Source organism: Chrysochloris asiatica, unplaced genomic scaffold (assembly GCF_000296735.1).
Source record: "Chrysochloris asiatica unplaced genomic scaffold, ChrAsi1.0 scaffold00056, whole genome shotgun sequence".
Lineage (NCBI taxonomy): Eukaryota > Metazoa > Chordata > Mammalia > Afrosoricida > Chrysochloridae > Chrysochloris > Chrysochloris asiatica.
Genome location: NW_006408574.1, coordinates 7,462,023 through 7,474,354, shown reverse-complemented (window position 1 = coordinate 7,474,354; position 12,332 = coordinate 7,462,023). Strand labels below are relative to the sequence as shown.

The 12,332-nt window shown below is 45.6% G+C and overlaps 1 protein-coding gene across 3 annotated transcripts in view; it reads right to left on the bottom strand.

Moving 5' to 3' along the window:
* SMARCA2 (SWI/SNF related, matrix associated, actin dependent regulator of chromatin, subfamily a, member 2) overlaps window positions 1-12,332 on the bottom strand; it is a 225,739-nt gene that overhangs the window by 192,912 nt on the left and 20,495 nt on the right. For all 3 annotated transcript variants that reach the window (XM_006863737.1, XM_006863738.1, XM_006863739.1), the window contains exon 4: window positions 4,003-4,255. In XM_006863737.1, the coding sequence (XP_006863799.1) occupies window positions 4,003-4,255 (253 nt within the window). The remainder of the gene's footprint in view (window positions 1-4,002; window positions 4,256-12,332) is intronic.

Here is a 12,332-nt window from a genome sequence, read left to right as displayed (position 1 = left end):
GAAAGATAAAGCCAAATATTACAACAAAATGTGCAAAGATCTGGAATCAGAAAACCAAAAAGGAAGAACACGCTCAGCATTTCTCAAGCTGGAACTGAAGAAAAAATTCAAGCCTCAACTTTCATTATTAAAAGATTCTCTGGGCAAATTATTGAATGATGCAGAAAGCTTCAAGAGAAGATGGAAGGAATACACAGAGTCACTGTACCAAAAGGAAATGGTTGATGTTCAACCGCTTCAAGAAGTAGACAGTGTTGTACTTCAAGACAAATCTTTTTTTAAAAAGTTCTTTTTGATGATGAATGTGATGCCGTTCCTTTTCAATGTGTCACTCATTGCAAAGTAAATCTTACCATTTTCAAGTTCAAAATGCCCCAAAGCTAGTCCATTTCGTCTAATGCCTAGCATACTGATCATTATGAGTTCCATTCCATTTCTGATGACTTTCAATTTTCCTAGATTTATACTTCTTATATTCCTCATTTTTAGTTGAGTCCATCAATAGTGAAGGTCTTGAAAGTTCTACTCCATGTGCATCATCACGATCAACTCTACTTTGGGGAGCCAGCTCTTTCCCAGTCAGTTTTGAGTGCCTCCCAACCTGAGAGGCTCATCTTCCATCACTATATCTGACAATATTCCGGTGTTGTTCGTAATGTTTCTATCTTCTGACACTAAATTCAACAATGTTCTGCTGCTATGTTGTTGTTGTTAGGTGCCATCGAGTCGGTACTGACTCATAGTGACCCTATGCACAACAGAACAAAACACTGCCCAGTCCTGGGCCAACCTCACAATTGTTGCCACACTTGAGCCCACTGATGCTTCCACTTTGCCAATCCATCTCACTGGGGGTCTTCCTGTTTTTTGCTGAACCTCCACCTTGCCAAACACGATATCCTTCTCCATTGACTGGGCCCTCCTGACAATATGTCCAAAATATGAGAGATGAAGTTTGGCCATTCGGCCTCCAAGGAGCACTCTGACTATACTTCTTCCAACACAGATCTGTTGGTTCTTTTGGAAGTCCATGGTACTTTCAATATTCTCCTCCAACACCATAACTCAAAAGCATCAATTTTTCTACCATCTGCCTTATTCACTGTCCAGCTTTCACATGCATATGAAGTTATATAATATATATAAAATACCATGGCTTGGGTCAGGCACACCTTAGATCTCAAGCTGACATCTTTGCTCTTCAACACTTTAAAAAAGTCTTGTGCAGCAGATTTGCCTAATACAATACGTCCTTCATTTCTTGACTGCTGCTTCCATGAATGTTGATAGTTGATCCAAGAAGAATGAAGTCCTTGACAACTTCAATCTTTTCTCTGTTGATAAGAATGTTGTTTATTGGTCCAATGGTGAGGATTTTTGTTTTCTTTACATTGGGATGCAATCCATACTGAAGGCTATGATCTTTACTCTTCATTAGTAAGTATTTTAAGTCCTCTTTATTTTCAGCAAGCAAGATTGTATCATCTGCATATCGCAGGTTGTTAATGAGTCTTCCTCCAATCCTGATGCCATATTTCTCTTCACAGAACCCAGCTTCTCGGATCATTTGCTCAGCATACAGGTTGAATAAGTATGGTCAAAGACTACAACCCTGTCGCACACTTTTTTAAATTTTAAACCATTCAGTGTTCCCCTGTTCTGTTTGAACAATTGCTTCTTGATCCAGGTACAGATTCCTCATGAGCACAATTAAGTGTTCTGGAATAGTTATAGCTTGTCCATAGCTTGTCATGATCCACATAATCGAAAGCCTTTGTGTAGTCAATAAAGCACGGGTCAACATCTTTCTGGTATTCTCTGCTTTCTGTCAAGATCCATCGGGCATCAGCAATGATGTCCCTTGTTCCATGTCCTCTTCTGAATCCGGCTTGAACATCTGCTGCTATGGTCATAAGATTTTCAGTGGCTAAACATTCAGAAGCGGTTCACCTCTCTTCCTTTCTAGCCTGTCTTAGTCCAGACACCACACTGATGGATGTCCACCATAGATGACCTTGCTGGTATTTGAAACTCTAGGGCATAGCTTTCCGAATCAGAACAGCATACACTCCAACACACCTTTATCTTATAAGAGATAAAAAGAGAAAGACTTGAGCAGAAAAAAGGGGACCTACGACTTCCAAGCAGGAGTGGAGTCTGCCCTGTGGACTGGGGTCTGTGCCCCGTGAAGCTCTAGATTCAGGGGAAAATGGACAACAAAACCCAGGGAGATCGCCAAGGACTGCTGGGCCCACAGATGCTAAAAGAGACGAAGACTTTACCCAGAGGCAGCACTCTGAATTGGGACTGCTAGTCCCGTAAACTATGAGAGAATAAATTGCTGTTTATCGATGCTATCCCCTGGTGGTGTTCTGTGATAGCAGCATTAGATCATTAAAACAGCTCCCTTAAATGTAATACATAAAAACCACTGCCACCGAGTCGATTTGGACTTCCGCCTGCCCTATATACGGTTTGCTGAAACTGTATATCTATATGAAAGCAGACAGTCTCATCTTTTTCCTCTAGGGTTTCTAGTTGGTTTGAACAGTCTACCCTGCAGTCAGTAGGCCATGCCTTAACCCCAGGACCACCAGGGCTCCTCTAGAGGAACTGAACCACATAAAAACCCCAAAATATTCCAAGGAGAGCAAGGTGAAGGCAGAAAGACTCTGTCAGTTGATCTGTGACCTTCTCCGGAGAGTGAGCTTGTCCCAGACTCTCCCCTGTTCTCCCACCTCAGACCACAGCTTCCCAGGATGACCAACTGGACAAGCCTTCCTCACGAGACTGCTCGTTGAAGGTACAAGTCGGAAGGGTAGAGATATGGACTTTAACAAATGGACTAAGTTGACCCTAGGTGTCTTCGTGGGCTATGGCTTAGGCATTGAGCTCCTCACTTTAAGGTTGGGAATTCAAACCCACTAGCCAATCTGTGGGAGAAAGCTGTCTGCCCCTATAGACATTTACAGTCTCTGAAACCCTACAGAGAGTCACTGTGAATGGAGACGGACTAAATGACAGTGGGTTAACTTGGTGGGACCCTGTTACTCCAGTTCTACAGGTAGAGTTTGAGGTCTTACCATGTTCATGTTGCAATAAACGAAGTGGGATCATGCAAGACACCCCTGAACATGTCTCTATGCGCTGCAAGGTAAAACCCCACAAGACAAACACACTCCATGACACTCAGCATGCTTTAGGTGGTGAGGTTGATTCTGCCCATGATACACAATAACCGCCCCCCCAGGTCCTTATGCAAAGTCACAAACGGACAAATGTGAAAAAGCACCCCATCATCTAAGTGTGAGATTCATTTACTGAATCTGTATGAATTCCAAGCTAGCCTATTGATCTTGGAGTCCCAGCGCCTGACACAGTGCCCGGTTGGTCACGGGGGTGGATGCGTATTTTCTGACGGAATGAGTGGAAACCAAAGCTACCGCCTTGTTGCCGGCTGCCCCTCTATTCAGCCCCGACACAGGATGACCACAAACACAACAGAACGAAATGCCTCGCCCTGAGCCACCCCATGAGCAGGTGAGGATGGATCTCCGTGATGCATCTGTTTTTCAGTGGCTAATATTTGGAAGTAGATCACCAGGCCTTTCTTCCTAGTCTTTGTCTGGAAACTCTGCCAGACCAGTTCAGCATCATTGTTGTTGTTGTTGTTAGGTGCCATGGAGTCGGTACCGACTCATAGCAATGTACAAACCTCCACTAACATGATGAGTGATGGGTGTACATGAGAAGCCATGGCTGGGATCGAACCCCAGTAGAGTCCATGGAATATGAGAATGCATCCTCCCCTAAAGCCACCTTTGGAAAACCACTCACAGTAGCGGGACTTTACCGCTCTGCGAACTTCCCTTAGGCCTTCCCCTTGCCCAACGACAAGTAGACTTTGTTGTCACCGGATCGTCTGGCTCTCTGGAATTTGCTAGAACCCCGCAGGCCCCGCCCCTCCCTCTCCCCCACAAGCCGCAGCGCAGGCGCCCTGACCTGTATTCGCGCTCCTGCAGTATCTCCACGGGGTCCAGACCTTGAGGCTTCTGGATGGGGCTGATGCGGCTTTGTTTCTGCTGCAGCTGCAGGATGGGCGAAGGCTGCCCGGGAGCCTGCGGCGCCGATGGTCCTGGCACGGCAGCGGCCGGGGGCTGCGCGGCGGCAGGGGGCGCAGGCGATGGCCGGCCACTGGGCGCGGGTGTGGGCAGCTTCTGCGGGGTGCTTGTGCCACTCATCTCAGGCCCTGGGCCTGCAAGACAGAACGAATGACACGGACAGTTAGAGGAACACCGAGGGTGCAGGGGTGGCGGGGGGAGCACTAATTAAGTGAGGGCAGGAGAAGGAAGGATGATGGGGAAAGAGGGAAGGTCAAGGAAAAAAAGAGAACATAAAAGACAAAGGAAATGATAAAAGAAGGAAGAATGTGGGGGGAAGGAGAGCAAGGAAAGAGAAAAGCAAGAAAAAAGAGAAAGGAAAATGAACAAGTTAAATGGAAAACAAAAAGGGAAAGGAAAAGTAAAAACAAAACGGGGGGTGGGTAAGAACAAAAAAGGAAAAAGATTAAAGGAAGAAAAGGTTAACAACAACAACAACAAAAGATACGGCATTTGTCCCCATAGGAAATGGCACCGACTAATGAACATTGGAGAAAGTGGGAGAAACTGACTTCTTAAGTAATAAATGGAGTAAGGAACGGCCTGCCAGCTTTTAATGCAGCTCCACCTTGGGTTTTTAAAAAGAAGTATCAGTGGGTTCGAAGTTCAAAAAAGGCAGGAGGCACACAGCAGATGAGATTTGAGTGTGGTTCTCCAATCACACCATGCAAACCCAAAGGCCCTTTCAGCTATGCTTCCATCCAAGAGGAGGCGAGCCCTGCGTTTGGAACGGGTGCTGCACAAATATCGCGAGCTGGGAATCAACAGGACTCTAGTATTTCTGGCTCATGACTTACAGCTAACTGCTGTCTATTTGGTTCCAACTCACAGGGACCCTACATAGGGTTTCCAAGAAGCAGCTTGTGGGTTTGAATCACCGACCTTGTGGCTCACAGTCCCAGTACTTATCCTATAGCACCACACCAGGAGTCCATGACTTACACTGTTGTTATTTAGTGCCACCAAGTCGGCTCCCACTCATAGCAATCCTGTGTAGGATTTCCGAGGAGTGGCTGGTTGTTTTGAACCGCCGACCTTGCAGTTCAAACCAGCTTTGCGGTCCAGTGCATTATCTTACATAATGCCTCACCGGGCTTCAAAAAGTTGGTGGGAAAATGGACTTCAAAGATAATGGAATTTTTCCACCAATTTTTTTAAGCCTCTCTTATGACAAGCACATTTTGGGCTTAATCAGTGAATCTTAGGAACTTCCATTTTTTAAAAAACTACATATTAGGCTAGATTTCTAAAAACATTCTGAGTGGGGTAGAAGGGGAGAAACTCATTCCATCTCATCAAAATGAGCCTTCCTTAGGAGTGAAGAGAGTATTTTTTCTTATGATATCAGAATAAAAGGATATGTAATGACCAAGCTTATTAAAATGCATTTCATAAGTTAATTTAAAATGATTTTCTATATTAAATTTCCAGAGCTTAAATTCATTGCTAGGTATGGACCTAAAATAAGTGTTACGATTACTTGCTTTTTACATTATTACTAAGCTACCAGATAAATGTCCAGGACTGGGCAGTGGCTGTATATACGGTCACTATGAATCGGTACCGACTCGATGACACCTAACAACAACAACACACCAGATAAATGAGTGAATTAAAAAAATCTCAATAAAAAGATGTTTTAACCACCAACAGACATTTTCCCAAGTATGTCCTATAATCTTCCTAAGAAAAATTAAAATGATTCGATGGTAACAGAAATAATATAGTCTACACACTCTGGAGAGACTTCATAATTAACCATTTAAAGACATGCATTTTGAAACTTTGGACACATTTATTCACTTTCTAATGAGCACCATTAACAAATGGGCTCACAGGTAAGGCAGTGAGAGCTAAAGGCAGACACTGTGACAGGCGGAATGTGAAGAATTAGAATAAACGACTTAAAGAAGACTGTGTGTTGTGTGTGTGGTGGTGTCTGGGCTTTAACCTTTTATTTTTTTTTTCCTTTCCTTGCTTCTGGAATTAGGTAAAACATTCCACAAGTTGTAGAACTAGCTAAGATATCTTGAGGCAATATGTAACCCGAATTCCAAGGATTGACAAGGTGGGGAAAAAAAAGAACCTTGGAGAAAAATGCATTTCTTTTGTATTTTTTATTGTAGGTTTTAGAGGTGGTGGTTGTTGTTGTATACCGTGGAGTCGGTTCTGACTCATAGTGACCCTGTACAGGGTTTCCAAGGCTGTAAATCTTTACGGGAGTAGAAAGCCTCATCTTGCTCCCACAGAACAGCTGGTAGTTTCGAACTGCTGTCCCTGAGGTTTGCAGCCCGATTTGTAACCACTACGCCACCAGAGCCCTTAATAAAAGGCTCTCTGCTGCTAATTGTAAGGCTCGGAAATAAAGGGACGCTGTGAGTCAGAACCAAGTTGATGGCACACAAGAGAAACTCTGTCCTGGAGTCGTTCTGAGTGGAGTTGACTCAAAGGCAGTGAGCGGGGTTTTGGCTTAGGGAGTGGACACACTGGTCATCATTTAGCATGTCCAACATGTAAAAACTAGGTATTCCTTCAGTTTGCTGCCAGGCACCCAGGCGGCCTGGGGAGGCCATCAGCCTGTGTGGAGTTGAGTCCTATCTACCAGATGCTTGTGGTCTGGGAAAAGATAAGACCTCCCCTCAGAGCTTCACAAGGAAGGCACAATTACATTCTCCTGTTATCTCCAACCAACTCTCCTCCCCCCTCTCCAACAATTTCACCTTACTTGTCAGAGGCACCCCCAAATCCTTTCTGCTTTTCCTCCAGACTTCACCCTAGGGGTCACGGCATCTACCCAGTATGTGAGCTCCAGCCCAGCTCAGGGACCTAACTGGAAACACCACTTTGACTGACTTTAAGACACAGGAACAAACACGCATCTCTATGAATCTTTAAAACCAAGCCTGTGGACGGTGAAAGAGCCCTGAATCCTAGGGAGCCCATGTGTTACAGAGCTGGCCTGGTTTCCTGGACTGTCATTTTTATAGCACCAGATGGCCAGATTTCTTTTCCCTGGTGCCAGGAGATGAGTTGGAACCGCTGACCTTTTAGGCCACTTGTTACTAAGTGTCATCAAATCAGTTCCGACTCACAGTGACCCTGTATAAGGTTTCCAAGAAGCAGCTTCTAAGTTGGAACCACCAACTTTGTGGTTAGAAGTCCAATAGTGACCCTACAGAGCCACCCCAGAACTGACTCCTTTAGGTCAACTATTGCTGTTGTTAAGTGTCGTTGAGTCGGTTCTGACCCACGGCGACAATGCGTAGGGTGTCCGAGGCTATAAACCTTCCAGGGAGCAGTAAGCCTCATCTTTCTCCAGCACCTTTAGGTAGATTGTCTGATGCAAGCTACTCATCAGCCCTGGGGCCTGCCTGAGTCTTATCAACACAGAATTTCTGTGCTTCAGAGCACAGAGCCCTGCTCAGGCGCAAGTGACAGCAGTGACAAAGTTAAGTGATAATATAGCTTCTCCTTTCTACCATCAGCTCCAACATCTCTCCCTGCGCCAAACAAAACCACACAGAAGAACAAAATCAACAAAAATAAAACTCTTTTTCCAAATCTCTTGTTTTTGTAAATTGTACTTTCATCTCGAAAACCGAAAATGGGATCAACAGAAGACAAAGGGTGAGGTTTGAGTGGAGCCGGCAGGCGACAGGGCACCTTCTGTGAGAAGTGGACCTGATGCTTCGTAGGACTATCGTAGCAGAAATTCTCCTAAATTCCCAGGAAAATGGGATCGAAATATAACAGAAAGTTTCCCCACACATTTATTTGAAGCCCCTCTCAGGCAATCCCACGAGCAAAAGTTTCCTCCTCAGGTAGGCATGATGATACCCCCCCTTTGGTGAATGAGAAGTTGGGAGGAGGTCTGCAGAATCCCTGGTGGTACAGTGGCTTAAGCACTCGGACACGCACCAGAAGATCGGCACTTTGACCCCATCAGTGGCTCTGTGGGAGAAAGAGATGTGACCGTCTGCTCGTACAAAGATTTACAGCTTTGGAAGCATCCTAGAGCAGCCTGGGTTCTGCTAGCAGGCCACTGTGAGTTAGAATCAACTGAACGGCACCAGTTTGAGGCTGACCACCACCCCAACCAAGATCGTCTGCGCCCGTGCGTAATGTAAGGAAATGGATGCAAACATGAAAACATGGGTACCGCCAGGTAAGCGGGTATTGTTGTTGAGTGCCGTCGAGCCGGTTCTGACCATGAGCAGCAGCTGGTGAACTTGAACCGCCAACTTTAAGGTTCACACTGACTTTGCAGTCCAGCGCATTAACCAGCAGAGTCTGACCATCCCCTCTTGGAAGTGGACTGCCAGACCTACGTTCTGAGGTGTCTAAGTGGGCTGGGTTTGAACTACCAGCCTTTCAGTTAGTCACCTAACGTTTACCCGTTCACACCACCCAATGAATCCTAAAGTGTTAAGTGTCATCAAGTCATTCCAACTCACAGTGACCCTGTATAGGTCATCCAAGGAGTGGCTGGTGGGTTTGAACACTAACCTTGTGGTTAGCAGTCCAGGACTATTAGTAGGATGCTTACAAGCAATTATACTTTAAAAAAGGAAAAAGGACATAATTAATAATTTAAGTATAATATCAAATTAAAAAAATTTTTTTTGCCTTACTTTCGCTTGTCCTAAATGCCAATTCAAATGCATACACACATACCTACATACCTATCTGTACATATATCAGGTAAAGTTATCCATCTGCCGACTGAAATCTGAGATTTGGGGACACTCCAAAAACACCATCTGCTCAAAAATCCTTCATAGCAGGAATGGCTGATTCTGTTCAAAAGATCTACTTCCTTTCCTCCTCCATCCGCAGCCCAAACAAACAAACGGAGAAAACCTCAACCAGTTGCTGGTGATTAGAATCCAAATCGTGGCTACCTTAGGTGACGGAGCGGAACTCCTCCGTAGGGTTTTCCTGGCTCTCATTTTACAGAAGCAGCCCACCAAATGTTTCTTCCGCTGGGTGAGTTTGAACTGCCAACCCTGAGGTTAACAGTGCAAACTATCTGTGCCACCTACAGACCTGAAAATCTACAGCCCCCTCTCCCACAGGGCCTCAGCCTGTACATAGCTTCATTTTCTCCTGACGACTTTAACTAGAAACACAATCAGTAGGTCATAAAATAAATTCCCTTTAAGAACAAAGAGGAGTCCTAGTGTGGCCCTGTAGGATAAGCACTAGACTGCTAACCAGAAGGTCGGTGGTGGTTCAAACCAACAGCGGATCCTCAGAAACCGTATACAGGCTTACCATGAGTCGGAGCGGACTTGATAGCACCTAACATCGACAAGGACAGAGATCTGATGATGGAGATGTAGGAATTCTATCTGGATGGGAAAAAATGAAGCCATGTGATTTGGGAAGCATCCAGAAAATGCACTCAGGGTTGTACTCATTAGGGTATGAGTGAAGTAAGTTTCACATGTGTGTGACCAGACAACCGTGGCTCTGTCCTTTCAATTTCATTACTTTGATGGTCTGGAAAGGGTTCCCAAAGAAACTGCTCAGCATTCCGCCTTTAAAGTGTACTTGGGACTCTTTCCCAGCAGAGCCTGAGGTCATTATACACAATATGCAGATGCCTGGGATGAGGGGACACCCTGAAGTCCACCTCTGTGACCAGGTTCTTTTGGCTCTGTTCTCTTTATAAACTACCAGCTACCCAGTTGCTTCCCGGTGTGGCGCTGTGGGTTAATGCGGCAGACTGCAAAGCCATTTGAACTGCAAGGTTGGCAGTTCAAGCTCACCAGCTGCTCCTTGGACACCCTATACAGGGTTGCTATGGGTCAGAACTGACTCAACAGCACTTTATAACAACAACAACCCACTTGCTTCCAGGCTGTCTGCACTTGAAACCGTGTTAGTTAATATCCCCTATATCTTGATACGGAGTTCTGATGTGGCGCCGTAGGATCAGCACTGAACTGCTAACACAAGGTTGGAGGTTCAAACCCACCAGCCGCTCCTTGGAAACCCTCTGCAGGGTCGCTATGAGTGGACACCAACTCCATGGCAAACAACAAAAACAACATCTTGATATAAAGTGGGCAGTCTGTGAAAAAGAGGGCGACCCCCGGCAAGATGGATTAGCACCGTAACAGCTCTAATGGCCTCTAGTGTGGCAGTAATTAAAAGGTCAGTGCAGGGCTGGGTGGTGGTTCGTTCTGTTTATAGGGTTGCTATGGGTCAGGACCGACTCAACGGCATCTAACAACGTATCTTGAGAGGAACCCTGAGAGTGCAGTGATTAAGCGCTTGCCTGCTAGCCAAAAGGTGAGAGGTTCAAACCCCCTAACAGCTCCAGAGAAGAAAAGTGTTGGTAATTTCTTCCCATAAATATTACCAAAACCAAACCAAACCACTGCCATTGAGTCAATCCAGACTCATTCCAACCCTAGATATCAATCCGGACTCATTCCAACCCTAGATAGCATTTCTAGGACCACTATTACAAGTAACCTGTAATAGGGTTACAGGGAACTAGAAAACTCTACGGAGCAGTTCCATTGATTCCTACAGCGATCACTGCTGTTACTTGCCATCGAGTGGGTTCTGACTCACAGCAACCCTGCATAGGGTTTCCAAGGAGTGGCTGGTGGGTTTGAACCACTAACCTTGAGGTTAGCAGTCCAGTGCTGATCCCTACAGCACCACACCGGGAATCACCCATGAAAGTGACAACCTAGAAAAGCCAATGAGGGCAGTTTCATTCTGTGCAATAGTGTCTTTCTGACTCAAAATCGACTCTCTATCATTTAATAACAAATCCCTGTCCTAGAAAACATAGAAGGAGCCTAGGAGATCTTGCAGACTTATGCTTACCTGTAATAAACGGCTTCAGTTCCAGACTACCACAGTAAAGCAAATATCCCAGCAATGTGAGTGACGTGATTTCTGGGGCTTCGCAGTGCATAGAAAAGTTATGTCTACACTATACGGTAGTCTTTCCGAAAGCATTACAAAAAAGTGTGACAACCACCAAAACGTGGCACAGAGACATGACGTGAGCACACGCCGTTGGAAAAATGGAGGCTGCAGACTTGCCCGGAATCCTGGCGCGGTTAAGCATTTGCCTGCTAACCAAAAGGTGAGAGGTTCAAATCCCCCAACAGCACCAGAGAAGAAAAGCGTTGGTAATTTCTTCCCATAAATATTACCAAAACCAAACCGGATCAGCACTGGACTGTTAGCCACAAAAGCGGCAGTCCAAACTCACCAGCCACTCCTTGGAAACCCTATATAGGGTCGCTATGAGTCAAAACTGACTCAATGACACTTAACAACATAGAGTTACAGGTCTGCCACAAACCGTAAGTGGGTTTAAATTTCTTGTTAAAGAAGCCACCATCTGTGAGACGTAATAAAGCAATCTGCCTGTGGTAGCCCCTCAAAGAAATGGTTTGCATTTCTCAGTGTCTAGAAAGCTCCGACTCCCAGCTTCCATTAGGGCAGAACCCTCAACTCTCTGCTTAGCCAGTTCTTTAAAAATCTCCCCCGAGAAGCAACATGCAGGGAAGACTACCCTACTGCTCCTTGGACTTCTGAGTGGGTCACTGGGATTCAGCCAGACCAGCAGAAGGCCGTCCAGTGAGGCTGGGTCAAGCCAACCCCCTTGCCTGTGTCACAGGTTCCACTTTTATCCCAGGGCACTGGGAATCCTGTTACTCCATGAACAAACATGACTGGTGCCCCATTCATGTATCTTTTATTATCATCCTCTTCATCATCATCATGATCTCACATAGTAACCCCACCTGGGAAATCCAGTTTATATAAAGATCCTGCCAGGAAAGACGAGGTTCCTCTGAGACATTGAAAAGCAAGTCCCTTTAAGTGACCAGAATCTGACACCTGGCCTTGGTTCCTTTTGGATCTGACGTCTAAGAGTTCCCGGGGAACAAGTGATGAGTGTGCTACGCTACTCCCCAAAAGGGTGGAGGCTTCAGTCCATCCAGAGGTACCTCCAAAGAAAGGTGTGGCAACAAATTTCCAAAGGCCACAGTTAATAGCAAGCCCTGGAGAGCTGTTCTATGCTGACACGCATGTGAGTTCACCATGAGTCAGCTTGGAACTCACCATAGCTGGTTTCCACGAAACTAACTACAGCAACCCAGCAAGCGCTCCTGCCTCCAGCCCCACACCTTTCCC